The 27415-nt window shown below is 36.4% G+C and overlaps 2 protein-coding genes across 5 annotated transcripts in view; both read right to left on the bottom strand.

The window, feature by feature from the left end:
* Nucleotides 1-22772, bottom strand: LRIT3 (leucine rich repeat, Ig-like and transmembrane domains 3). The gene is made up of 5 exons (XM_072810596.1): nt 22657-22772; nt 20502-20628; nt 17081-17553; nt 8518-8823; nt 1-6672 (listed from the first exon to the last, which is right to left on the bottom strand). Exons 2-5 carry the CDS (start codon nt 20618-20620, stop codon nt 5525-5527), a joined length of 2046 nt encoding a protein of 681 aa, XP_072666697.1. The 5' UTR covers nt 20621-20628; nt 22657-22772; the 3' UTR covers nt 1-5524.
* RRH (retinal pigment epithelium-derived rhodopsin homolog) overlaps nt 19483-27415 on the bottom strand; it is a 23341-nt gene continuing 15408 nt past the window's right edge. The window contains exons 6-8 of one of the 4 annotated variants that reach the window (XM_072810604.1): nt 24434-24612; nt 22657-22783; nt 19483-20628 (exon numbers count right to left, since the gene is read on the bottom strand). In XM_072810604.1, the coding sequence (XP_072666705.1) occupies nt 22669-22783; nt 24434-24612 (294 nt within the window). In that variant the 3' untranslated portion in view covers nt 19483-20628; nt 22657-22668. Of the gene's footprint in view, nt 20629-21738; nt 22784-23741; nt 23841-24433; nt 24613-27415 lie in introns of those variants that run through there. The other 3 variants (XR_012023407.1, XM_072810605.1, XM_072810603.1) reach the window with 3 other exon arrangements.

The following is a 27415-nucleotide window of genomic DNA, read 5'->3' as shown; positions in this document are numbered from 1 at the left end:
TTTGTATAAAAATCAATTTTATTACAAATTGAACAAAAAGGTGGCTACTCATAAATACAAATATTAGCATTTTCTTTCCACTAAATCCAATGAATATACTTTTATTAATTTTTCTTTCCCTCTGCTATAGTCCAAATGATTGACTAGAGAACTTTTAATCTACAGTGTCCTTCAGTGTCCCTTCTGTATCATCTCTGACTCCTGGAATATCCATGAATGTCCTGGGTAATATTATTGCAGTATGCTTTTCTATGCTGTTTTCTAACTCCGGTTGTTACCAAGAAAGATTATTGGGTTTTTTTGTTTTGTTTTGTTTTGTTTTAATGTGGAGCCACCCTGCTTTTTTGTAATTCCAATACTGCTTCCATATCCATTGCATAGAACAGTGTTTCTCAGAGGCTTTGCCTCACCTGCATCATTCCCCTGGGTTGAGTGTCAAAATGCAGCTTCCAAAGCCCCAGGCTGCTAAATCCAAATTTCTACCTGCAGAACCCAGTAGCCTCCATTTTAACACCTAAGCAGATGCTACTCAGCACCATGTTGCAGGACAACATTTAGTGCCATGTGCTGCACTAAGCTAGTCTGGTCTCTTCACAGTCTGTGCTCTAGGTTTTAACCCTTTCTTGCATGATAAAATTTCTAGATGCTTGGTAGTCTGTTTTCTTCCTATGGATACTCCATAGTTTATCGAGGTCCCTGTTAAGTTTGGCACCCAAAATTAAATTTGCTCCTGTAAAAAATGGTTTATTAATGCAGAGCATGGAGAGACTGTTACTTTTCTTGATCTAACTACTACTTATATTAAAGTAATTTAATGCTACTATACTTAGCAATTACATAACTCTGTTGGTTCTTAGGATGATTGGAATCATTCTAAATCTAAATTAAAAATTATAAGTCATGGATTTTTTTATTACTTGAAAACTGACCGATATCTGTACTAATTTAAATGCAAAATTTTATATTTATTTCTGTTAGATTTAATTCTGTTAATATGCCATCTTATTAAGATCCTTTTCAAGATTTAGTGTCTTATTTATCATATAAATGCATTCATTGATGGCTTTATTCAGAATGAAATAGCCTCTAATAGAGTGATAGTTCTCTGGTTTTTTACCCTATTCTATTTGAGGTTTTTATGATTGACTTGGATGAAGATAAGCAGAGCACCTCTGGGGAATATGTGCCAAAGTATTCAAAGGCACAGGGATGTCAATTTTTACAAAGAAGAAGAAGAAAAAAAAAAAGAAGAAGAAGAAGAAGAAGAAGAGGAGGAGGAGGAGGAGGAGGAGGAGGAGGAGGAGGAGGAGGAGGAGGAAGAAGAGGAGGAGAAAGAGAAAAGAAATTGATTAGACAGATTTATATTTTTAAAAATCTTGAAATAGAGTGGAAAGTCACATGGTTTTTAATTAAGACAAAATAATTCAGAGAAATGTCTCTCTTTTGGCAGCCCGCTGGGATAATTGCCCTGGTTTCTCAGATGTACATGTTTACTTTCCCCTTCCATTAGGAATAGTCTGTGGAAAATTTGAGAAGCACCAACATAAGATACGCTGTCTATTTTCATGTCCTCTGCAGAGTTGAGAAGTCTATGTTCATCTAGTCATTTACAAAAATGCTAAATAGAGAAAAGGTACCCTAACAAACACTTTCTTGTGTTATTTAAAGCCATTACTAGACATTCTTGAGAGGAAACAACACTTATTACTCCATTAAGGCAAGACAAATAACAATAGCTAGCTACTGTTTGATTTTCAAGCAGTCCTTTGATCTATCTGCCCAGTAAGCTCATAAAAAATAAGCCATACTGGTTTATTAAAGCTTCTCCTTAGTTGGCATTTGTTGGCTGCTAATGACCATAACATTCATTTCTGCATGCTCAAAAACAAGCCTTTTATCAATCTGTTGTCAATTCCTCATGCATATATCAAGCTGCCTATAATTTCCAGAACCTACCCTATTCTCCCTTTCAAAAATAAAAATGAAAGTTAGTCATTTGTGGTCTATGGTATCTCTCCTATTTGTCATGACTTTTCAAAGACTACTAAACAGTAGCTCTGAGATTATGGCTGAAAATTCTATTACCACCCTGGTAATTTATCTGGTCTCTTTAAAATATCTTGGAGTTAATTTACTAATCCCTTATCTATCTTGAAATTTTTCACTTTTCATAGCTGCTTCTCCATATTCAGTTTAAAAACCCGTTTAGAAAAGAGGAGAAAAAATAGGAGTTGAATGATTCTGCTACTTCTTTGATAAACTTTTTCTTATCGTCTCTAAACAGTAGACTTATTATTTCCTTTTTCTTTTTAACAACAACAAAACCCTTACAGTTCCTTCTGGTCAACTTTACCATAATTTCAATGCTCAGTTTATTGGGGGCTTTAGTTTATAACACTTTCATAATAGATTTGCTACACCTCTACCTTCATCTTTGGTTATTCTTCCTTCTTTATATCTTCTACATGTATTATTTAAATATTCAGATTAGTAGACAGCCATTCAACTTTCCTGAGTTGTCTCCTTTTTTATTTAAATTATTTCACAATTGGCACCTGGGTGGCTCAGTGGTTGAGCATCTGCCTTTGGCTCAGGTCGTGATCCCTGGGGTCCTGGGATCAAGTCCTGCACTGGGCTCCCCACGGGAAGCCTGCTCCCTCTGCCTGTGTCTCTGCCTCTCTCTGTGTGTCACTCATGAATAAATAAATAAAATCATAAATAAATAAATAAATAAATAAATAAATAAATAAATAAATCCACAATTATTCACTTAAAAGTTTTTGGGTTTTTAAAATCTCCCTTTGTTAACCATAATCTGTTTTTGAGACTCAAGTCTGTGGGTCAAAATTTTTTGTCTTTGAACATTTTGTAAAAGTTTCCCCAAAGTCCAGAGCACTTGTCTGACTCTAAAGTCCAGGGTTCTCTTTTGTAGCAATCATAAGTGCAGTTCTCAACATTTTTTATGTCAGAACACATCATTTATGATAGTCTCATATGTGACACACCCTCATCATTTACCCAAGTTTTACAAATTCAAATATATCTTGTCTGAGAGTAAAACACTGTAATCATATTTAATTGTCACATATATTGGCTATATATCAATTATTATTGCTCTCTACAATGCTTATGGTGACATTGATAAATAGGCTATTGATGATCTAGAATTCCACAATGCTCAACCTTTTTCTTCCACTCAGGAAAGTATACTTGTAAGAATGTAAGAGCAATGATATCATCAGAATAACCTTGTCAACATACATATATGTGTATTTTTAGAGAGTAGCTAATTTACTATTTCAGTTCTTTCACAATTAGCAACACATTACTTAGGACTCACTTCATGGGCCAAGACCAAGTTCAAGACGACAGAAGTGCTTTCTCCCACCCATACCCACAGCTAGATTTTCCTCATTGGTCAAAATTAAGTGCAGGCCTCACTTGATTTCCTTATGAGGGCAGTCTGTAATTTACCTCATCAGGGTGGGCCAAGTCTCCTTTCTTTACAACTTGGGTGCCACTTACCTCAGGTAAGGTCTGTGACCTTTTCCTATAGTCATTATTTCTAATGTGGTAGTATTTTGGCAGCCTGTTTATATGAACCTTTAATTTTTTAAAAAAGATTTTATTTATGTATTCATGAGAGACATAGAGAGGGAGGCAGAGACATAAGCAGAGGGAGAAGTAGGTTCCCTGCAGAGAGCCTGATGCAAGACTTGACCTAAGCTGAGGGCACACTCAACCACTGAGTCACCCAGGTACCCCTATATGAACCTTTTAAATGTAGCAGTGAATTCCACGATGTCTTTAGAGTAAAGAAATGTGAGTTTTTGCGATCTTTTAAGTTGACCCAACAGAATTTGAAGCTAGGCACAAAATTGTTTGTAAAAAATATTTTTCTAACACATCTTAACAATGAATACTGAACTTAAAACTATTAGATGATTAGAAATGCACTCAGTGATGAAAGCACCAAGGACAAACAGGGTGGAAAGGAAAGAGGAGAGGAAATTATACAAGAAAGGGACATTTGGGAGTTCTAGACAGGCCATCCATCCATGCTGGTCTCCTTCTAATACTCAGAATATGTCTAAACTAGAATTTAATTAACAGCCATTTGGAATGAATGATTTTTCATTGTCCAGTTGCTTGTATTATAATTTCCACAATGTGTAACATTGAAGTCAATCTATTGCTTATGTAAAATTTAGGATTTCTTAGAACTTGCTATTCAGAGTATTTCAGGACTCCTGACACACCTTTATAAATCTGTTCTGTAGTCCAGAATCTCCAATGTAAAGAGAATATAATCTTTAGTAAAGGTGGTGATAAACTTTTCTTTTAAAAACCTAAATTTTATGTATGAATCCCCTTTCCTATCTATGTCCACTCCAGTTCAATTTCTCTGTTTTTTATAGAAAATTTGACCAAAAAAATCCTAAAACATCTTTTTCAGATCTAAAAAAGACTCAAAGTTCTTCCCTTTAGCCAGGAAATCAAAATATAACGTGGCAAAAGACAAACAGTTTAGCTGTGGTCCTATGGCTACCTGAATATCTCCTGACAAAGCAGAAGAGAAAAAAAAGAAATGAAGGAAGGAAAGGGGAGAGAGAGAAGGAGAAACAGAGCAGAAGAGAAAAGTAAATATCACAATATTAAAGAGATTGTTTCAAAATTTTTTTCAAAATTTAAATTTTTTAAATTAAAAAAATTTTTAACATTTTTTTAAAAAAAGATCCATATAGTCTGTTGGCAAATGTATTAGGATGCAATGGTTACTATTTTTAGAAATGGCCTTACTATTTTCAGGATCCTCTTTTTAAACTTTTTTGCTAGTATCTATATTTCTAAGGATAAAAAATTTTTTTTCTTGCAATATTAATCAACCATACAGTCTTGTAATGCATAATGGTACCAAGAGTTGGAGCCCTCCCTCTCCACTGGGTTGGATTTAACCTTAGTGAATGAAAAATTCTGTACTTTCTCACTCTTGCCCACTAGGCAATGACAGTAAATACCCATAGCAAATGTCATAAAGCACTTCAAACATGAATGAACATCAAGGCTTAGCTGGTTATACTAATCTTTCTTCACTTCTTAGAAAACTCTTTTCAAAATTCAGACTTCACTTTTTTATAACTATTCTCACATGAATTTATTTTGAAAAACTAAAACACTACCCTAAAACATACTATTAATTTATCAAGCACTATCCTAAAAACTATTTCTATGGATATCTTCCACACAACAAAAATCAAGACTATTTGTTTGTTTGATTCAGAAATGACATGGTAGTTTTTATGTAATCTCTACATCCAATTGGGGCTTGAACTTAAACTTACAACTCCAAGATCAAAAGTTGTAGGCTGAGGAAACCAGGTGCCCCTCACATGGTATCTAAAAAAAAAAAGAAAAGAAAAAAAGAAAACCACACCTGAACAAAAGGTCATCCAAACAGAAGGCCGACTATATCCTCAATCCTTAGTTGCATGGAAGAAATTTTGTGGGGTTCATGTGTAAAATCTTAGCAATAATACTCTGATCTCAAACCTTCATTTTTAAAAGTCATCTGAGACTCTACACTTGACCTAGAACAAAGCAGCAATTTTTCTGAATCATCGCTGTGCCTTCGCGTCCAAAGCTCCCCTACACTTTGAGACCTGGGGGACAGGGTTTCAAATTGGATATAAGTTTCTTTTGCCAAGTCATCTTCCCAGAAAGATTCTGACCTACATTGCAGTTTGCAAACTTTGTACAACAGGAAAAATATCAATGGCAAGACAACAACACAGGCGGTACCGCTCACCACAACAAGGAAAGACACTTGAGAATCACCTTCCTTTTCAACTCTGTCAGTAGAAAAGGTAATACATTGGTCTTTCTGGGGAGGTATTCCTTTTGGACAGACACATGCTATATATTGCCTACCAGGCTCCAAGCCATCTATGGTTACTTGGTTCTTGCTGGAGTCAGCATTCAGCAGCAGCAGGTCCTTTTCACCATACTTGGAGTACAACACTGTCATCTCAGACTTTTGTGTGGTGTTGACAGTGTTCCACATCAATGTGACACTCTCTTCAGTCTCACCAACTACCCTGAGATTCTCTATTGTGGTATTTGTTTCCACTGGCGTTGCTTCATCCAACAATGCCAACTCTTCTTTTCTACTTGCACTACCTGAAGGAAGCTGACTTCCACCCAACTCCACCTTTAAATTTCTTTTCCCATCTGGGTGGAGCTGGAGTGACTGCTGGCTGGCCATGGTGGGGCTTGTTGAAATTCCAGTGTTTCTAGCTGTGGTTGAAGAAACAATAGAGGAGAGGAAAGGAGATAAGGAGAAGAAAGCAGAGGGGGGAGGAGATGAAGTAGAATTAGAAAGAAAAATGGAAGAAGCAGGGGAGGAGGAAGGCCAAGAAGATGACAATGAACCAGGCGGGGATGTAGATCTGGATCTTGGCTGGACTTCTTCCTCAGGGTGATCTCCAGTTCTTTCAGAGGTCTCTGATGATATGGTGGTTGTGACAACACCAACCACTGTCACAGTAACCATAGCTTCTGACATTCCAGCCAAATTTTTGGCCTTACATTTGTAATCCCCAGCATCCTTGTAAGAAATACCAGTCAAGCTTATTATGGACCATCTGACTCCTTCCCCTGGAGATTCCTGAATTACTGTAAGAAAAATAAATAAATAAATAAATAAATAAATAAATAAATAAATAAATTTTTAAAAAATATTTATTTAAGAAAAATACTCTGTGAGGGGAAAAAAAGGAGAAACTCAAGCAACATGCTAACTGACCTGGATCTACATGCATCCCTTTTGCATAAATCAAGGGAGGGAAATGGCCCACTGCAAGTCTCTGATGGCAGGTCATAGTTCTGTACACTGTCTACATGAAGGTCTAGGACATGCCAAGTACCGTGAGGTCTGTATGGGGAATGGTATTTTAAAGAGACACACTGCTATGAATTGGTAGACTTGGTTTTAGTAAACGTTTGTCCACTTATTAGTATGTGATTTCAGACAAGACAATTAGCATCTTTAGGCCTCTGTTTCCATATTTTTTAAATAAGGGGATAAGACAAAGTTGCCTGACCAATGCTCTCTAATTTTAATTCACTATGGTCCTATGAAATGGTTATTATAAAATCTTAAAGATTTCCCAAAAAATTTTATCATTGTAATAAAATGCTATCTATTTACATAGCCAGATGGCATAGCAGATCATTTTCTGGCATAGAAAAGTCATAATTAGTATTCTTAGTCTTTCATTTTATATTTAATCTAAATAAATTAGTAAACCATGGGTTCCTTTATTTGTAGAATAATATATAGTTTTTGCAGAATTGGAATTTTACTTTCCTAAACACTAAATCTAACATTTTACCATTCTGTCTTGATTTTTTAAGCTTTCTGAAGAATAATAATGTCCTAAGCAGTATCCTAGTATCCCAGAATTTAACTTACTGCCTCAAACTGTGGGCCATCTACTATTTGTAAGAATATTAGGCCTTGAGTATTTCTTATTCCATCAGGTTTCATTACTTTTACTTTGATTTACATTTAATTTTAATGAGGTTTTTTTTTTAAATATATCACTTTAATTCATCAGAAAATCACTATTGAGTGATGCCTGGGTATCTCAGCAATTGAGCATCTGTCTTTGGCTCAGGGAGTGATCCCGGGGTCCTGGGATCAAGTCCCCCTTCGGGATCCCTGCATGGAACCTGCTTCTCCCTCTGACTTTGTCTCTGCCTCTCTCTGTCTCTGTGTGTCTCATGAATAAACAAATAAAATCTTAAAAAAAAAAAAAAAAGGAATATCACTATTGAAACTAAGGCCAAAGCATTGAGTTGGTCATAGTAGGATCTAAAAAGTCGATGAAACCTGTATTTCTAAAAATTATCCTTTTGCTTCATAATAAGGTTTGCATGTAATTTATTATTTAAATAATTATTCAAAAATGAGAAACTTGTATGAAAATCTTTTCTAAGAATACTGTAATAGTTATCCATTTTAAAGTGAGCCATATCCAAGATTATGCAGCAAGACCAAGAGCCTTATTTACAATCATCCATCCACTGGATCATGTTGTTTTCTATCAATAAAAGAAATCAGATTGTCTATGTAGTTAGATAAGCTAAGGAAAATATTAACCAAGCAAATGAATCTTTCAAATTCCTTTCACCAAACAATCTTGGCATATTTTATTAGAATTAACTAGCCAATTTCAGGAGCACCTGGGTGGTTCAGTTAGTTGAGCTCCCTACTCTTGGTTCTGGCTCAGGTTGTGATCTCAGGATCAGGCTCTGCACTCAGTAGGAAGTCTGGTTGGGATACTCTCTCTTCCTTTCCCTCTGTTCCTCTTTCTGCTCTTTCTCTTTCTAAAGTAAAAAAATAAATCTAAAAAATAAAAAGAATTAACTAGCCAATTTCAAATCACACAAAAACATGAAATTAAATTCAGATCTTTGGGAACTACTTGTTTTTTTAGGCCTGAATTAAGAAAATACCTGTATAATTAACTGGTGAGCTGTCAGATCTGGTCCACGTGAGCTGTGGGGTAGGGTAGCCAGTAGCATCACACCGCAGCAGAACGTTACTACCCAGAGCAGATGTGATCTGGGTGGCCGAGGTCATGACTGATGGCTTCAGACACTGCTCCAACTCAGCCCGCTGAAACAAAATCCCTGTCAGGCGCTCAGGTTCGCTACAAATCATCAGTGGATCAAGAAGCACTATAGAAGGGTCAGCAACTTTTGACAACTCGATCATTTTGGAAATGTGACAGTCACAGAACCAAGGGTTGTCCTGCAGACCTAAACCAGAAGGAAGGAAAAGGTTGATAAAGGTTATTCTGTGGACTTCAGTTGACATCACAGCCTCTTGGACAGGCAAGTATCTGTACCCTCTCCCTAAAAACAGACCCCTTTAGGGAGTGGCAGAGAGTTTAGAAACACTGTCACATGAAAAGTATAAAGTGCCCTCAATGAAACGAATGTTCTCGCTAAGGATATTTCCAGATCAAGAGCTTAAAGTGCTACCTGGCGTTTTCTTGCTGCACATGATAAAATGGAAAGGACTTACAGCAGCTAAGTGAAGAACTGTTAAATAGAAAAGGACCAAGGCTTGCTGGGTTCAGTAATAAAACTGCTTCTCACCCCCAGCCTCTCCAAAGTTCTCAAACTAGGAAGGGCTTCAGCACAAAGATCAAATCCAGGGAGGGTGAAACTATAACATCATTTGCCAAGATCCCAGAAAGATCTAAGATAGTGCTTCAAAGCCTCTGGCAGACAAAAGTCTCTCTAAGGATGTTAGGGGTCATGTCCCACAGCAACCTCACATAAAGCCTAGGGTTGCAAGGGATTTATCTCAAAAAGTTTCGTGGCTATGGCTTTTTACTAATGGAGTAGATTATACATTGATTCAGAAAGAGAAAAGACAGAACTGCAATTTTAAAAAATTCCAACCATGTTGGAAGATTTAACTGTTCATTCGTAAATTCTATTTATGTCTATTTACATCTATTTTTAATATAAATTTCTATTTATGTCTATTTTTATTTTAATAGTATTTCATGATTGGTTCATATTTTTCTGCCAGTACTTTCCATCTTAGAAATTTCATTTCTTCCATGGGTGAATTACCTTGAATTTCTTCCTCCTACATTTAGTCCTATGAATCTATGGCCAGTCTCTAATATCCAACTTGCCAGCAAACATCAAATTCATTCTGTCATGTAATAATTAATAATGTGGATAAAACTTTATGCTCTCAAAACACTTGTTATACTAGATTTTTGCTTTATAAAATAATAATAGAACAAGTTGGCAGTTATCGATTGCTTCTTAGGTGGCAAATACTGTACTTGTCAAGAATTGTAAATGGTCTGAGTTTTAGCCTACTTTAGGGTGACCAATACTTCCCAGTTGGCAGAAGACACAGACTCCTGGTTAGAAGTGGAGGATAGCTTATGGCTCTGGAGGAAGACATAATCTTTGTTATACTGGTCAGTAAACCTGCCTACACTTTCTCTGGAGGGAGACATATCTTTACCTTCCAAAGCAGTTCTCTACACAAACATCCTTAAAAAGACAGTTCAGAACAAAAGGCAATCAGTGGCTGCCTCTGCTCACAAGACATGCAGAAATGGGAGAGACTATGAAAAATTATCTTCCAACAGTGCTAAGCATGCTAAAGGATTTGTCTACCTCAATTCTGACAATAGCATGAGGTGGATAATATTAGTATCATTCTCATCGTAAAGAGAATGCCAACACTCACAGATGTTGAGGGATTTGCCTGTGGTCACACAACTGTATATAGTCAGGATTTGAACCTGATTTTAAATATCCTGATTTTAAAGCTTTCATTCTCAAGCTCTCTATGTCTTATACTGACCTCAGGAAGCTAGTATGATTTTTTGAGTATCACATTAGAGGACACTAAAGCACAAAGAGATTACTGCCTTGATTCTGTAAGTAGCTTAGAGTCCTGAGTAAGTCCCAGATATCTCAGACTCTTAATCTAATATTCCTTCCACCATAACTCATTTCATCACCTAAAAACATCTAGAGCCATAGGTGGCAGCTATAAGTGCTGTCATCTATGAACACATGTTAGAGCAATGATGTCTGGAGCACAAATGTCTACCTAGGACATTTCTATAACATTAACAGCTTTATTCATGCTTTGAAACTGGCATAAAAATTTGTTAGTGGTGAAACAATAAATTTTTTTGAAGATTTATTTATTTGAAGGAGAGAGAGTATATGCACATGTGAGTGTGAGTGGGGAAAGGGACAGAGGGAAAGAGAGAATCTCAAGTAGATTTCCCACTGAGTGTGGAAGCCAATGCAGGGGCTCCATCTCACAACCCTGAGATCATGACCTGAGCCGAAATCAAGAGTTGGACACTTAATTGATTGAGCCACCCAGCACCCCTGAAACAAAATTCTTTTAAAAATTAATCCAACTGGTTATGTCTAAAAGTTATATAGAACAGGAGAATATTTTTAAACCCTTCAAAAATATAATGTTTATTCTAGCCTTGAAACATCAAGGTCAAAAGCACAACTTTTAAAACCTGAATAATAATAGTGACCTGAGTGCTGACCCATTCATCAAGTGTTTTTTTCTCCCAATTTGAGGACAAAGGTACAAGAACTCCCTAAAGTTAAACTTATTTTTGTACTGCATTCCTTCAGGGTAGCACACCAATCACAATCACAGTAATTTGCACTAATTAATTTAGTTTATATAACTATTCTTGGATAGGAACAAATCAACTTTGCCTTATTCCTTCTCTAAAAGGACAATGTTTTCCATGCATCACAGCAGTTGAATTAAATGTGCTATTTTTTCATGCAGAGTCAGCAATAAATTCCTGTACAAAAGTAATTCTGCAGACCATAAGTTCTTGAAAGCAAAAACCATACCTTAATCAGTTTTGTGGTGGCAGTGGCATTTAACAATCCAAGGAGGAAAGTAAACTCTTTTCAACAAATGGTCCTGGAACAACTGGACATCTGTTTGGAAAAAAGCTCAACCGCTACTTCACACTATACTCAAAAACTATTTTGAGATAGGCCACAGTCATAAGCATAAAAGCTAAGAATTATAAAGCCAGAAATAAAATATAAAAGTTAAAACTATAAGGAAAATAGAATATCTCTGTGACCTGTAGGTAGGCAAATATTTCTTAGATGAGACACACAAAGCACTAACTATAAATGAAAAAAAACTGATAAATTAAATGTCTTTAAAATTTAAAACTTTCTTACCAAAGACAACATGAAGAAAATGAATAAATAAATCACAGATTTAGAGAAAATATTAATAGCACATATAATTGACAAAAGGCTTAACATTCTGCACAAGAATGTTAATAGCAGCTTACTTCATAATAGCTGAAGACTGGTTACACCCTATGTTTCCAAAAAATAGGAGGAAGGATGAACAACCTATATATTCATAAAACTGAATATGACTCAGCAGAAGGAACTACCCATACATGCAATGACATGCAGTTATCTCAAAAACAATAATGCCAGGGACGCTTGCGTGGCTCAGTGGTTGAGCGTCTGCCTTTGGTTTAGGGCACGATCCCAAGGTCCTGGGATCAAGTCCCACATTGGGCTCACCATACGGAGCCTGCTTCTCCCTCTGCCTATTCTTCTGCCTTTCTGTGTGTCTCTCATGAATAAATAAATAAAATCTTAAAAAAAATAATAATGCTAAATGAAAGAAGCTAGACACAAAGGTACATCTTACATGATTTTATTTAAATAAAATTCCAGGGCAGACAAAATTAACCTATTGTGATTAAATAAAAATAGTGGTTGCTTGAAGTGGAGGAGAAGAGGTATAGGTTAACTTTCCAGTGTGATGAAATTATTCCATATCCTTGGACCCCAATGTTTATAGTAGCAATGTCCAAAACAGCCAAACAGCCAAAGAGCCCAGATGTCCATCAACAGAAGAATGGATAAAGAAAATGTGGTGTATATATATATATATACACAATAGAATATTACTCAGCCATAAAAAAATGAAATCTTGCCATGTGCGATGATATGGATGGAACTAGAGAGTATTAAACTCAGCGAAGTCAATCAGAGAAAGACAATTATCGTATGATCTCACCCATAAGTGGTATTTAAGAAACAAAACAGAGGATCATAGGGGAAGAGAGGAAAAAATAAAACAAGACAAAAATCAGAGAAGGAGACAAACCACAAGAGACTCCTAACTATAGGAAACAAACTGAGGGTTGCTTGAGGGGAGTTAAGAGGGGGGGATGAGGTATTTGAGTGATGGACTTTAAGGTGGGCATGCGATATAATGAGCACTGGGTGTTATATAAGACTGATGATGAGTCACTGACTTCTACCTCTGAAATCAATAATACATTTTATGTTAATTAATTGAATTTAAATAAAAAATTTTTACAAGAAATTATTCTATATCTGAATGACGATGTGGATTTCATGGGGGTATTCATTTGCCATCACTTACTAAGCTGTACACTTAAGATACATGATGTGCAAATTATACCTCAACTTCTCAATTAAGAAAAGGCTTAAAAAACAAAAGAATGATATCTCTGGAGATGGACTGAACTTGAAGCTTGACTCTGCCTCTGCACCAGCTGTAAAAAGCAGGTAATAATTACAACCCACTTACTGGCATTGTCCTGGCTGAGATACTGCTAGGGAGTCCTCAGAAGAGCACCTGGTAAGGAGTTAACCTTAGTTTGTGGTTTTATCTCCTCTGTGGCTAGAAAAGAACAAGCATATCAACAGGGATTGAGGAGTGTTTGTTGAATTAAATTAATGCCATTTTAGAAAATTTTGTGGGAATACTCGTTTGGCCACTGCCTTCCAGGTAAACTTTATTTTGAATGGGAAAAAAAAGACATGTTTGCAATTGAGAAGATTTGAGTACCAATAAAAAGCACCCAAAAAAGCATTCTATGCCCTCTCCTACTGCAAGCTTTTTCCAAGACAAAGAGTGTTGGTCCTTACAGAGTCTGCCTGTGTAAATGTATCTTTATTCCCGAGAAAGAGGGCATGGAAATTTACCTGTATTACAAATAGAAAATCCAATGTAGTTTCACAGTTCATTTAAATGTTTATTTGCAGGACACTAGTGGGAGTATACAATGTTTTTATGATACATTAGAGGACAATTTTATGAAGTTGATATTTTTACTCATGTAGAAAAGAGGAGTAATGGAAAGGTCTCTTCCTAATTTTTTTAAAAATAAATACATGATTTAAAAAGATCAATAATACATATATAAGAAAAAGAACTCTGGTATTATTACATACAATACCTTACATTACAAAGGAGTGGGGAATACCCTGGGCTCTGGAGCCAAACAACTGTATTCATGCCTAGCTCCATCACTGTCTGATGAGTAAATTTGGGCATGTGGCTGAATATGTGATTCAATTCTTCTTCTATAAAATGAGGGTGGGGGTTACCTGGTGGCTCAGTGGTTGAGCATCTGCCTTTGGCTCAGGGTCCTGGGATCAAGTCCTGTATCAGGCTCCCCACAGGGAACCTGCTTCTCCCTCTGCCTATGTCTCTGCCTCTCTCTGTGTGTCTCTCATGAATAAATAAATAAAATCTTTTTAAAAAATGGGGTGAAACAGTACAGGGTTAACATAAGACTGAAAGAAGTTATATATATAAAGTATAAGAAATAGTTTTGGCCCTGAGTAAGCACTCTATTAATATTAGCTATTACTATTATTGTTACAAACAGAAGTTTCATCTGCTAACAATAATAAACACAGGACACTAACAATTAAAAGCACAATATATTCCACTATAATAATAGAAAAGTAAATTTTACAGGGCACCTAGAAAGATACAATTGCTACAGTTAAACACTGAGTTCTAGAAAAGCCTAGAACTGGTTTTCATTACCATATTTTAATGACAAAATTGGAAGACTCAATTAAAGTAACAGAAAAAGCCAAAATAGAGGAGTTTTTCTTTATAAGACACTCCCATCTCAGTCACAGCTGCTATGGATTATTGTTGATCTAAAATCATAACCTCAGAGACTGTTCACCTCATATTCTAAAGAACTGCCACATAAAATATCTCATAATATTCTCATTACAATCCTATGAATGAGAGAGAGTGAGATCTCCCACCTCCATTTTGCAGATGAAAAAACTGAGTTTTCTATGTGTGATTCACACATGTGAGCCAGTCTTCTTTAGAGGAGAGCATTTCTTTTCCCTTTCATTACATAGCAGGCATGGCTTTGGTAAGATCAGCTGCTGCATATATCTCGGCATGTTTCAAAATATCCTCTGTTATTTATTATCATGATTTTATCATTATTATTATAATAGCAATGCATGATCAATGCAGAACATTTTCAAAATATAGAATACTGAAAAGACATCCCATCACCCAAAGAGGACAGTTAACCAGCTAGTATATTTTTTCAGCCTTTTTCTTTGCACACTTTAAAATAATTATGATTATATACCATTGAACACCCTGCTCTTTAAATTTAATGTTATACCAAAAGCATTTTCATATTACGCCTTTAAAGATCTGCTTTTGAAGAAACTGAACCCTAAAACATAGATAAAGCTGTTTATCTCTGTGGACAGTGAAATTTCAATAACCCTCTCCAACTGATCCCTGAAGTTTCATCCAAATTTAACTCACAATGGAAAAATATTAATGTTGTGTAAATCAATTCTTTATAGTGATATTAGCAATAATAGCGACTAATCATTAGAAAGCTATTAATAACAATTCAGTAATTTGATTTTATTTCCTACTATATATCCCTTTTGATAGATCTAAAGCAACTTAGAAAAATGTGTAGAGAAATAGAATCTCAATATATAAATTAAGACCTTTTCTATCTACTATCATAAGGACTAAATTAGTGGCTAAAATAAAGTAAATAAGTACTACACTATAGGTTTACATGGTGTCTATCATGGTGTACATATTAAGAAGGACTCCACAACTATCATTAAATTAAACTAATAGAGGGCACCCCAGGTGGCTCAGCAGTTTATCGCCGCCTTCAGTCCAGGGCCTGGGCCTGGAGACCCGGGGTCGAGTCCCAGTCAGGCTCCCTACATGGAGCTGCTTCTCCCTCTGCCTGTGTCTCTGCCTCTGTGTGTGTGTGTGTGTGTGTGTGTGTGTGTCTGTCTGTCTGTCTGTCCCATGAATAAATAAAATCTTTAAAAAAAATTAATGTTTTTTCCCCTAACTCACCCTACAATACTTCTTTTATTCCCTAATAAAAATGTCTGAAGCACTAGATAAGCAGTAGGCAAACATAAAATAGGTATATGATAAAAAAATAACATTATTTTTCCTCTTTCTATGTGGTTCTTATCACTTGTACTTTTAGTCTCATAAGCACCAAAATACATTTATATTTCAACAAAAGCAATGCTAAAATCATTTAACTGCTGCCATGGCATTTTCTTTTTTAGCAAAAAAATTTTTTTCAAAGCTCTATTTCATTTATACTTTACTTCAGCAAATGTTTGAGCATGTGACATTAGTCAGTAAGGACTCGTAGCACAAATTTATCATCAAGTTGCTTCTCACACCAAAAGGCTTAGAAATCATTTCACTGGCCAAACACTCAGTTCTTTCATCCTAAGAAATATAATCTCTTCGGTGGCCACAATGGTTGTAACATGTGAACTCACAACACAGCCTTATTGGGTGAACAAGAATTTAGTAGATCAAATTGATTGATTGATCAGAGCCACAAAAGTATGAAAGGCCTCATTGCCCACAGGTACCCCTGAGAAAGGTCTACTGATTTCAATCTGGCAACCACGTTTACTGGGCATTTGCCATGTTCAGAGCACCATGCAAACACTGTGGGAAGAGACAAAAAAAGGAAGAGAGAGACTTACTGGAAGGAGTCTACATTTTAAGAAGCCAAGACAAATACCCACAGAAAGTCAAGATCAAAGTCTACAAAACAAATCACATCTAAACTAATGCATTAGAAGATTGTCTTTATCATTTCTTTTTAGATTAAGAAAAATCTGGAAGCTATTCTCCCTAATAAAACCACTGCCACTTCATAACCCTATGAAACGGCCATAAATATGCCAGTGCCCCTCTTCCACCCCTGAAAAGCCTAATGAATGGCTGAAAAGAGAACAGAGCAGGTTGGCTATGGCAGAGCATGAAGCACTGACTGATGTGCTCACAGAATCAGGGCAGGTTGGTAGATTTTATCACTCAGCCCCAGGCTCTCTAACATCAGCATTAGTCTCTCAGTTTATGAGTCTATCTCCCTCCCTCCTCCAACACACACACACACACACACACACACACACACACACACACTGCTGCCCTTACTCCAGTGCACACACAGAGCCATTTCATCTTACATGGGGTAAACAGATCAACCGACTTAGGTCAGCCGATAAAGTTCTATCCCATCAAAAGTGCAAGTATAGAATAAGAAGCCAAATTAAATAAATATGAAAAGACTGGACAACTGAAGTCATACAAAGCAAAATATCTGGACCTGAGAAGCCCAAAGGCTTCTGAGCTTACCAAGAATAATTCTTCGTGGTGTAAGGTCCAGGCTTCGTAATGATGTTGTAAGTAAGTGGGACCAGCTCTCCAGGAAATCTGGTGGTAGTGTGGTTAGCCTGTTGCTTGATAAATCCAAGTAGGCAAGGTTCTTCAGGTACCTGACCACCTCATTTGGCACACTGGTTATTCTGTTGTTGTGCAAATCCAGGGTCCTCAGATGGGGCATGTCCAACAGAGATGCCCAAGGGAAAGCAACCAGAGAATTTCCATCCAAGCGCAACTCATGCAGCTGCTTTAGGTTGTAAAAGCTGCTGGCATCAAGGCTGGCCACGGAATTGTAAGTCACCCAGAGGTATTGGAGCTCCACCAGGTAGTAGAAGGCCTCTGCGGGGATTCTGCGGATGACTGTCTTCTCTATACGTAGCTTCACAGTGTCCACGGGGAAGTTCATAGGGACCTCATTCATATCCAGGTCATTACATAGCACCGACCTAGTGTCACAAGAGCAATAGAAGGAAACCCGCTTTCCAAGACCCAGGTGAAAAAATAATACTTGAAACATGCAGGAAAATGAAACATTTTTCATTTCTTACTGGTTTTCACAAAATATTCATTGAGCCTGACTGACCTATTGGAATTCATCATCATCATCTTCTTCTTCTAGGTTGAATCCTATGAAATGGCCATTTTTGTAGGTTAAAAATGAGCAAATATCAGCAATTTCACGTGGTTCAACCTAATACTGATGAAGTTCTTTATGTGCCAGGCCTGTGCAACCACATCACACCTACCTTACTTAATCATCAACAGGCCTATAAGGTAGATATTGAGGAATAGGTAAAAGCACTAGCCCTGGAGTCAGGTTGATCTTGGTTCAGATCTAAGCTCTGCCACTTCCCCTGTGGCCATGAAAAGCCACTTCCCCAATCTTTCAACTTCATTTTCCCATATGGCACTGTTAGGATGATTAACTGAAATGGATGTAAAATTTTATACAATCCTGGCACATTATAGGCACTTAATAATGGCTGTTAGCTATTTAATCATCAATCTCATTTTACAGGGAAAATAATTGAGGCCCGCCAACATGAGGTAACTGCCCAAGGTCACATAGTTAGTAGGTTACCCAGCCGTCTTTCAAACCCACATCTGTCCAACTCCAAAGTACATACTCTTAACCTCTTTAGGAAATGGCCTATTTCTTAAAAATCTCTTGTTGAAGTTATGAATTGATCCTTTTTAAGAAGATAATTTAATTTGAAATAGGAAAGGAAGGGAAGGAGGGAGGGAGGAGAAAGAGCAAGTGTTCACACTAGATGCTTAAAGTTGAACTCTCTTTTAATAATGTGACCTGTGCATTGCTTTCAGCCTAAGGAACAAACCAGAAACTGTGAATTTATACCTCCTAACGCTCACTAACTGAAGTGACCTTGAATAAGTCACATTGTGATCTTGCTTTAGTGGCACGTGTAAAACAGGCATTGAAAAACAAGCCTGTCCCATGTGTGGGTGTAAAGTATGAAGAACCAGAGAATTTAGATTCATTTTAACCTGAAAAAAGACTTATTTGTCTCTCTTTATATACTCACCCCTACTGGATTGCTGAAAATGGACTATAAAAATTTTGCAAAGCATGGTCTAAACTATAATACATTATACTTGTCATACATAATAACAATGAAACAGCCATGCAGTAAAAACACATGACATTGAATCAGTGCATTTTAAAAGCCAGCGTATAATGTGAAGAGAAGTAGATAGCATAAAGCTGGAGTATACTGACAGGGTCATCTCCTTTTTGTAACTTTAGGAGAAGGCCTTATGGAATCATTAGAATTCTCTAGGAACACCTCTGATTCTTCATCTCGATTCTGTATTACAAATTCCAGTGCTACTTTATGCTAGAATGATCTGGTTTCTACTCAACATTCCAGTGTAATAGAAGAAAGCCTACATAGAAAGCTGAAAGACCTAGCATCTTTATCAGCCAGTCTCTACATCAGCTCAGTGTTGTGAGCTTGGACAAGTCATTTAGTCTCTTTGTGGTTATGTTTCTTTGTCTATAAAATGACAGCAGTCAAATTAGATTTTTTTTTCTAGAGTCCTTGCCAGGCATAATATGCTATGGTTTTTATAAAATCCATCAATAATGGGGCCATCCCTATGAAAAAAAAAATTTTCTGTGACTATTTTCTTAAAAGTACCCTGCCCTGAGTCATTAACTGCTTCATACTTTTGCCAAGTAGGTCTTTATTATTACATTGTTCTCTTTGTCTTAAATAACCTAGTGGATAGTCAAAAAAGATACCAAGAGCTGGTTAAGTAAAGTTCATACAATAACAAGACAAACTACTCAAAGATATATTTTAATTGTTATTATTTATTTGTTTAAAGTTGTAAGACATAAATTGGGTGATTCCTTTTTTTTTAAAGATTTATTTATTTATGATAGACATAGAGAGAGAGAGAGAGAGAGAGAGAGGCAGAGACACAGGAGGAGGGAGAAGCAGGCTCCATGCCGGGAGCCCGACGCGGGACTCGATCCCGGGACTCCAGGATCGCGCCCTGGGGCCAAAGGCAGGCGCTAAACCGCTGAGCCACCCAGGGATCCCCCAAATTGGGTGATTCTTTTAACAAATTATTTTCTATAAGAGGCTCACTGTTCACTTCAACCAAGTCACAAAATAATCTGATTTTATTATTAAATATCCTCTTTTTAAAAAACAAGTTCTATCATGTTTAGCTAACAAAAGTTGTTTTGCATCTAACTTCTACCTCAAAGGACTCACATAAATTATAAGTATGCAATTATTCTCACTTTACAGGTAGATGTTAAAACAACCCAGAGGCTGACTAACTTCTGTGAGGCTCTCCAGTATCTGCAACAGACAGGGTTGATCCATGTCTTTCAAACTTCTCTTTGTAAACTCCAATACTTTAAAATGAAAAATCCTAATTATGAGCCTCTCTAATTTCACTCTTGTGATCTTCCTTCCTACTTTAAAAAAATCTATCCAGTTGGCATGAATAACCTTCAAAATGAAATGGGAAAGAAGGGAAGCAAATCATCTGGGCATGTCCAGTACCTCCTGATTGGCCCTCCCTCTTAGATTTTCTATAAACAAGCTAAACACTTATTTCAGTGGTTTGACCTCCTGAAAGGGACATGTGATGAACACAAGTGCAATGGATATTTTTGTAACATACGATGTGTTTGAGGGTCTCAAATAATTTGAGGGGCTTTTAAGAGTTAAACTGCTCAAAATGAAAACAGTGGAGTGGGCAACTGATTTTAACACAAGGAAGTTAAAGCTTATGTAAATTAAACCTTCTCTCCTCTGATACCTGGTCCAGAATTTGCTTTCAAAATAAGGCTGTCTAGTTAAAGTCCTTTTCCTTAGAATCATTAGCACACTCACTAGCAAGGAGAGGAGCATACCTTGATCCCGTTCCGTCATTTCTGCCATGATAATCGCAGGTACACTGTGAAGGACATGAACAGCTCCCTCTTTCCAAAAAGCTAACAAGCACAATGCACAGACATGCTGAGAGATGCATCGCTCCTTCTGAAGGTTATTTGAACAAAAAGTAGAAACCAAATCCTAAGCTTCAGAAACTGGTGCACCAGGAATGCAAACAGCCATTTAGTAACAGCAGATTACATGGGATTAGCTGAGATCTGTAGTTACTTAACCTTCAAGTGTATTTTACAGGGGCTCAATCGACCTAGCCTTTGAATATGGTTTCAGCAAAGTAACACATTCTAAGGAAAATGAAAATCAAGCATATGTCAAGAAAATTTCAATAGGTGCCCATATCCAAATTTGCAAGGAAATGCCTACTAAGTCCTTTTACTATGGTTGTAACTGGTACTATGCCTTGAAGATACACTTAATGTTAAAAATAATTCAGTGTTTCAGCAGATGCTAGAAATATTACGGATTATTTATAACATATAAGTTTTATTTTTTGCATTTGTGATCTCCAAAAAAAAAAAAAGTAAACAAAATTCAGTACCTAGATTTTTTAGGCAAACTGCTTCAACCCACCACTGAATGGCAAGACTAAAACTCTGGTTCTCCCAGGTCACTTCAGAGGAGTATAAGGCTTATCCTAGCATGTTTGTTTATAAGGAAGGCCATTATCTCTGATCAAGAATATATTTTATTCTGAATTAGTTTCTCAATACAGGCAACAAATCCTATCTGAAAATCAATTGTCATGTCTTTTAGCAAATTTGGGCTCTATCAGAAAATAAAAATTAAACTCGATAATTAAAAACTACCTCCACATACATAAAATGGTAAATCTTCATGGACATTTGACAATCAGGGATTTAGGTTTTATTCACACACACACACACACATTTATATATATCTGGGCATGTCAAGTACCTCCTGATTGCCCCTGCCTGATAACACACACACATATAATTTAATCGTGTTATTGTACTGAGTGATTCTATCAATCATCTTTTAACCAAAAACCTTTTCAAAAGAGAGCCAATTCTATAAAAATAAGAATACTGTAGGAAATGTTATTTAAAAATGATAGGATGCAAATAGAAACAATAAAGCTAGAAAAATTTGCTCAATTAAAATAAAAAACTGCAGATTTTAAATGTCAACTATTTAAACAATGGTTATTTAAGACAACAAATGCATGAGTTTATAAAATGCATTCAACATTCAACAATTTTTTTTTTTATTGAGTGACTATTACGTGCCAGGCAAAATGCATCTACCTGCTAAAGATACATCAAAGAACAAGCATCCAGCTATCAATATACATAAAGTTTCAGTTAAACAAGATAAGTTCTACAGATCTGCTATATACTACTGTACTTATAGTTACCAAAACTGTATTGTACACAAAAACTGGTTAAGAGAGTAGATCACATGTTGTGTTCTTGCCACAATAAAAATAAATTTCAGACAAACAAAATAGGAAAAAGAGAACAAATACACAAACCTCCCTGATTAATTCTAGTGGCAAACATATGGAAATACATATACAGAAAAATGTTAATTAAAAATGCAGAATACATAATATGCAGAGATTATATTGCTATGTAATGTACACATGTGCATCAACTAATGTGATTTAGAAGCAATGTGTTTAATAGTCGTTCAATTATTTTTGTTAAATAGTAGAGGTTAATAATTGCAATTTTAAAAGTGTGAAATGCTAAAAATGTTTTCCATCTAGCTAGGAATATCCAACAACTCATTTCAGTAATTTACTTATTGAAGACTATTATTATTATTAATTTATTTTAACATTAAAATAGTGGCTACTTCTAGTCTAGTGGAGGGCTCACACCAGTTACCAGGTCATTGAATGCCATGTTTGGGAGAAAGAGAATGGGTCTCAAGTGCCTGTGCATCAAAGGAAATGAATAGTTAAGCTCATATAAAGGAAATAAACACTCACTACAGTAGCCATCCCACAAATAGAAGAACTAGAAGCTACACTTGAGGAATTGAGGGTGTAATAAGACAATAATCTATGTCTACCTCTGATCTAAACAGATCATATTTAAAATAAAACTAAACCATGGGGGAGAAGCAACAAAATATTTTAATACTATGTACTTTTCTCTTATTTCAGTTTCTTCCAGAAGCCAGTGGGTTTTGAGATACATCCATTGGTAAAATACTCGTCCCGGGCATTGCTTGATGAGTCTGACATTTGAACATGGCAAATATTGCCTTCCGAAATCTACAGTAAGAAAGGGGAAATCTGGCATTATCCTATAATGACTTGGAACTTTTAAAGCATTTTCAAACATGGCTAAGATGCCTCTATTGCTAATTGACATCTCCAAATAAATTTTTGCTTCCGACTTTAACATCTTCTGTTAATGATATTCATAAATGGGGTGCCTGGATGGCTCAGTTGGTTGAGCATCTAACTTTGGCTCAGGCCCTGATCCCAGGGTCCTGGGATGGAGCCCTGTATCAGGCTCCTTGCTCAGTGTAGAGCCTGCTTCTCCCTCTGTCCCTCCCTCTGTCCCTTCCCCAGACAGAAGTGTACCCACTTGCTCACTTTCTCTGTCTCAAATAAATAAAATCTTTTTAAAAAGTATATTCATAAATGTATAAAGTATACGGTATAGTTAAAGACCAAATTTGCACCATTGATTATAAACATTGAAGATATTTAATAAAAATCAATAATTATGTGTATTGAGGATGACACTTTGTTTTTGTTTTTGTTGTTTTTTTAAAGATTTATTTATTGATTTATTCATGAGAGACACAGAGAGAGACAAGCAGAGACACAGGCAGAAGGAGAAGCAGGCTCCTTGCAGGGAGCCCAATGCGAGACTCGATCCTGGGTCCCAGGATTACTCCCTGAGCCGAAAGCAGATGCTCAACCACACCCAGGCATCCAGAGGATGATACTTTGAATGTCAGTCACAATTTACTTGAACTGAGAATGTGTATTTTACACATTTGTTCTTCTGAGCAAATGCCAGTTGAAATTAAGGGAAGTTTGAAGATAATCTTTCCAAAAGAACTACAAATAGACTCTGAATTTAAAATATGTTCTTTAGTCTTCTTATGTGGTCTGTTTGGTCTTGACAGTGTTTATGTTTCTTTGTATACCTGTAGCTAACGCGGCTCTCCCAAACATGTGCATAAACACGAAAGTTTGCATTTCAGTATCAAATTACCTGGCCTCTACTGAGATTTTTCTGATCAAATATTTAAGGCCAATAAATTGGTTATTCCATCTTTCAGCAGTAACAGGAAATAAAGTAATCTAGGCTTCACTGAGGAGACAGAAAAGAAATCTTTGTTGAGTTCCAACAAAGGGAGAAGGAAGGATTCTTTATTATCCTCAATGACTATCCACTCCTGAAGCCCATTTATTTTGGAACTGAGTTTTGCCCTTGCATTTGAATAACTTCTTTTTAATAAATATGCAACTATGCCACCCACTTAAGGAGCATAACATTGCCTTCCTCACCTTGTCCTTTTTCTGATAATAGAACCACTCTTTTCTTTGGAAAATCAATTCCATGTATTGGGAGTGGGGGGTAATCATGAGAATTAAACTGAGCCCACCAACCACCGTCCAGCAGCTTTTCTGCTGGAGAGTCATCTGAATTGAAACTCAAATTTGGGGATGCTTAGCTTATGGTAGAACATGGGTCTTGGGTTGCCGTAATCATCTTGCCTCCATGTGGGAAGAGACTGTCACTGGAGCTCTAGGTATTTAAGGGCCTGGACACATATTGCATGAGCCAAATAATTCTAACACTAGTTTGAAGTGAGTTTCTGTCACTTGCCTCCTCAAAAATCTTTTTAAAATTCTTTCTATATCCATTTTCTAAAATTTAAAAGCATTTTAAACACTACTTACTTTTTATTAGCAACCACGTAAATACAGGGATTGTAGAATGTAGAAGATTTTGCAAATAGTGGAGCTATGATGGCCATTGAGGGAGGAATCTTCTTTGGGTCACCGAAAGAAGCCCATAAGCACACAATGGAATAAGGGGACCAGGCCACCAGAAACATAAATATCATTATCACGGACATCTGTAAGATAAATCAATGTTTGGCAAACCCAATATCTAAAATATTGAAATAGCTAATATATATATATAACATATATATATATATAAGATTTTATTTATTTATTTCTGAGAGACACAGGGAGAGAGAGGCAGAGATATAGGCAGAGGGAGAAGTAGGCTCCCTGCGGGGAGCCCAGTGTGGGTGGGACTCAATCCCAGGACCCCAGGATCACGACCTGAGCCAAAGGCAGATGCTCAACCACTGAACCACCCAGGTGCCCAAAATAGCTAATATATTTAAAATAGTATGAAAAATTATCTAGAGTGGACTTTGAATAAATTTATGTTGATGATGACATAGAGGAAAAACTGAATTTTTCCAAACCTTGTTGTACTTTGCCTGTGTGAGTCAAAGTCTCTATGATAACAAGGGCTTGTTAAATGGATAGAATGTTATACAAATGTAAAGAATGTCCTCTTTCTTTTGGTGTGCTAGAGAGGAATACTAAAGCTGGCTTTGATGAGAGGCAGATGAAAACCCACTCCTAACCCATTTCTAATAATTGTGCTATGGACTGCTGGCACTGTGCTTTTTGCCCTCACTGTCATTATCTGCTATTCTAAAATATAACTGTCTAACCTTCTAAATTCAACCTGGAAAAAAACAAAATTCTATATTGAGTTCATTGAATTCTGAACAGATGATTTGAGCTCAATATATATGCACAGTACAGATAGTTTTGTAAAGAGGTTCCCCCTTGCAGCTTGTTTAAATAAAAAATTATAATTTTTATATTGTTCTTTATTGATTATCCACTAAAATGATGGAAAAGAGGTTTAAAGAGATAAATACCCAGGGGCGCCTGGGTGGCTCAGTCAGTGAAGCATCTGCCTTCTGTGCAGGTCATGATCTGGGGATCTTGGGATGGAGCCCCACATTGGGCTCCCTGCTCAGCTGGGAGTCTGCTTTTTCCTCTCCCTCTATTCCACTCCACTCATGAGTGAAGAATGCTTCACTCATTCTCTCTCTAAAGTAAATAAATAAAATCTTAAAAAAAAAAAAGATAAAAACCCAAGGATTGAGAATCACAGATTAGAAAATAGCTTTATAGAAACTAAAACTTAATAATCATTGGATAAGCAGCAAATTACTTATCAGACACAAGAATAATTTTAAAATAAATAGAAATTTTAAAAAGAGCCAGTGGCAGGGGAAAACTAAATACAGACTAATCCATTCCACAACAGTACATAAAGTCTCTGGAATTGAAGGTAACAAGCTGGCTCTGAATGTAGAGATATAGCAGAACTCATTGAAATCCACAAAAAGAAGGAATTAGATTTCTGAATCCCCTCACCACTCACCACTCAAACAGGCAATTCCCCTTCCTCTCCCCAGAAGAATCCAGAGATTCAGAGTAAGAGGCAAGAAACTAGGAGGCACCAGGCTCAGCTGAGAGCTGGAGCAGTGTACTGAAAGAGAGGTGCTGCATGCTGCCCCCTCCCTGCTCTGAGCCATGAGAGTACAGGAGACAGACTTATGCTTCCCTCTTAGGAACAAAAAAGAATCTTCTTGGAAATTGACCAGCCCAGAAGAAAATACATTCAGACACAGAGCATCAGAAATTCCCCCAAAGGAACATCCCAGTGAATGTGAATGCTCAGAGCTTACAATCAGCATTTTAGTGCATCACTCTTAAATATGCATGCAAGAGACAGTCATTGACCACCACACATTGAGGAAACAAACTGACAGGCAGAGACAAAAATGGTTCAGGAGCACACGCACTCACACACACACACACACACACACAATGGAGTATTACTTAGCCATTAAAATGAAATCTTGCCATTTGTAACAATGTGGATGGACCTAGAGTATATTATGTTAAGTGAAATAAGTCAGACAGAGAAAGATAAATACTATATGATTTCATTTATATGTGGAATCTAAGAAACAAAACAAATGAACAAACAAAAAACAGAAATAGACTCATAAATACAGAGAACTGGTGATTGCCAGAGGAGAGAAATATAGGGGGATGGGCAAAATAGGTAAAGGAGATTAGGTACAAACTTCCAGTTATAAAATAAGTTAGTCATAGGGATGAGAAGTACAGCATAGTGAATATAGTCAATAATGTAGTAACATTGTATGGTGACAGGCAGGAGCTATAATTATTGTGGTGAACATTGTATGTAGAGAATCATCAAATCACTATTTTGTATACTTGAAAATAATATAACATTGTATGTCAACTATACTTCAAAAATATTTTTTTAAAAAAAGATACCCAAAAAATTGGTAGAGAAATTCAGGGGAAACAAAAAATATGTGATGAACAGAGGAAAATGTAAGTATGTACATAATACCATCACAGAAATGAGAGAAGATATATATCCATAAAAGAAAAGGAGGCTACTGGAAAGGAGTAGAGGGTGTAAAATAACTCTTTTTATCTATTAAAACCATTTTTATCCTTTACCCTAGCTGAAAAAGAAAGGGCAGAATTTTTAAAATGCACTAGAAAGGTTGGATGATGTGGTTAGCCAAGATTAGGTATGAAATGTGTCATGCAAGTGCAGGGTCAGATGCTGTGTTTATTTAAAATTTTATATTTTGTTCAATATGGGTTTTTAAATTAATTTTTAAATTTAAATTCAATTAATTAGCATATAGGGTATTATTAGTTTCGGAGATAGAGTTCAATGATTCATCAGTGCATATAACACACAGTGTTATATAACATGCCGTCCTTAATGCCCATCACCCAGTTGCCCCATCCCCGCACTGACCTCCCTTTCATCAACCCTCAGTTCATTTT

Source organism: Canis lupus, chromosome 33, assembly GCF_048164855.1.
Source record: "Canis lupus baileyi chromosome 33, mCanLup2.hap1, whole genome shotgun sequence".
Lineage (NCBI taxonomy): Eukaryota > Metazoa > Chordata > Mammalia > Carnivora > Canidae > Canis > Canis lupus.
Note: the sequence above shows the minus strand (reverse complement) of the source record. Positions and strands in the feature narration are given on the sequence as shown.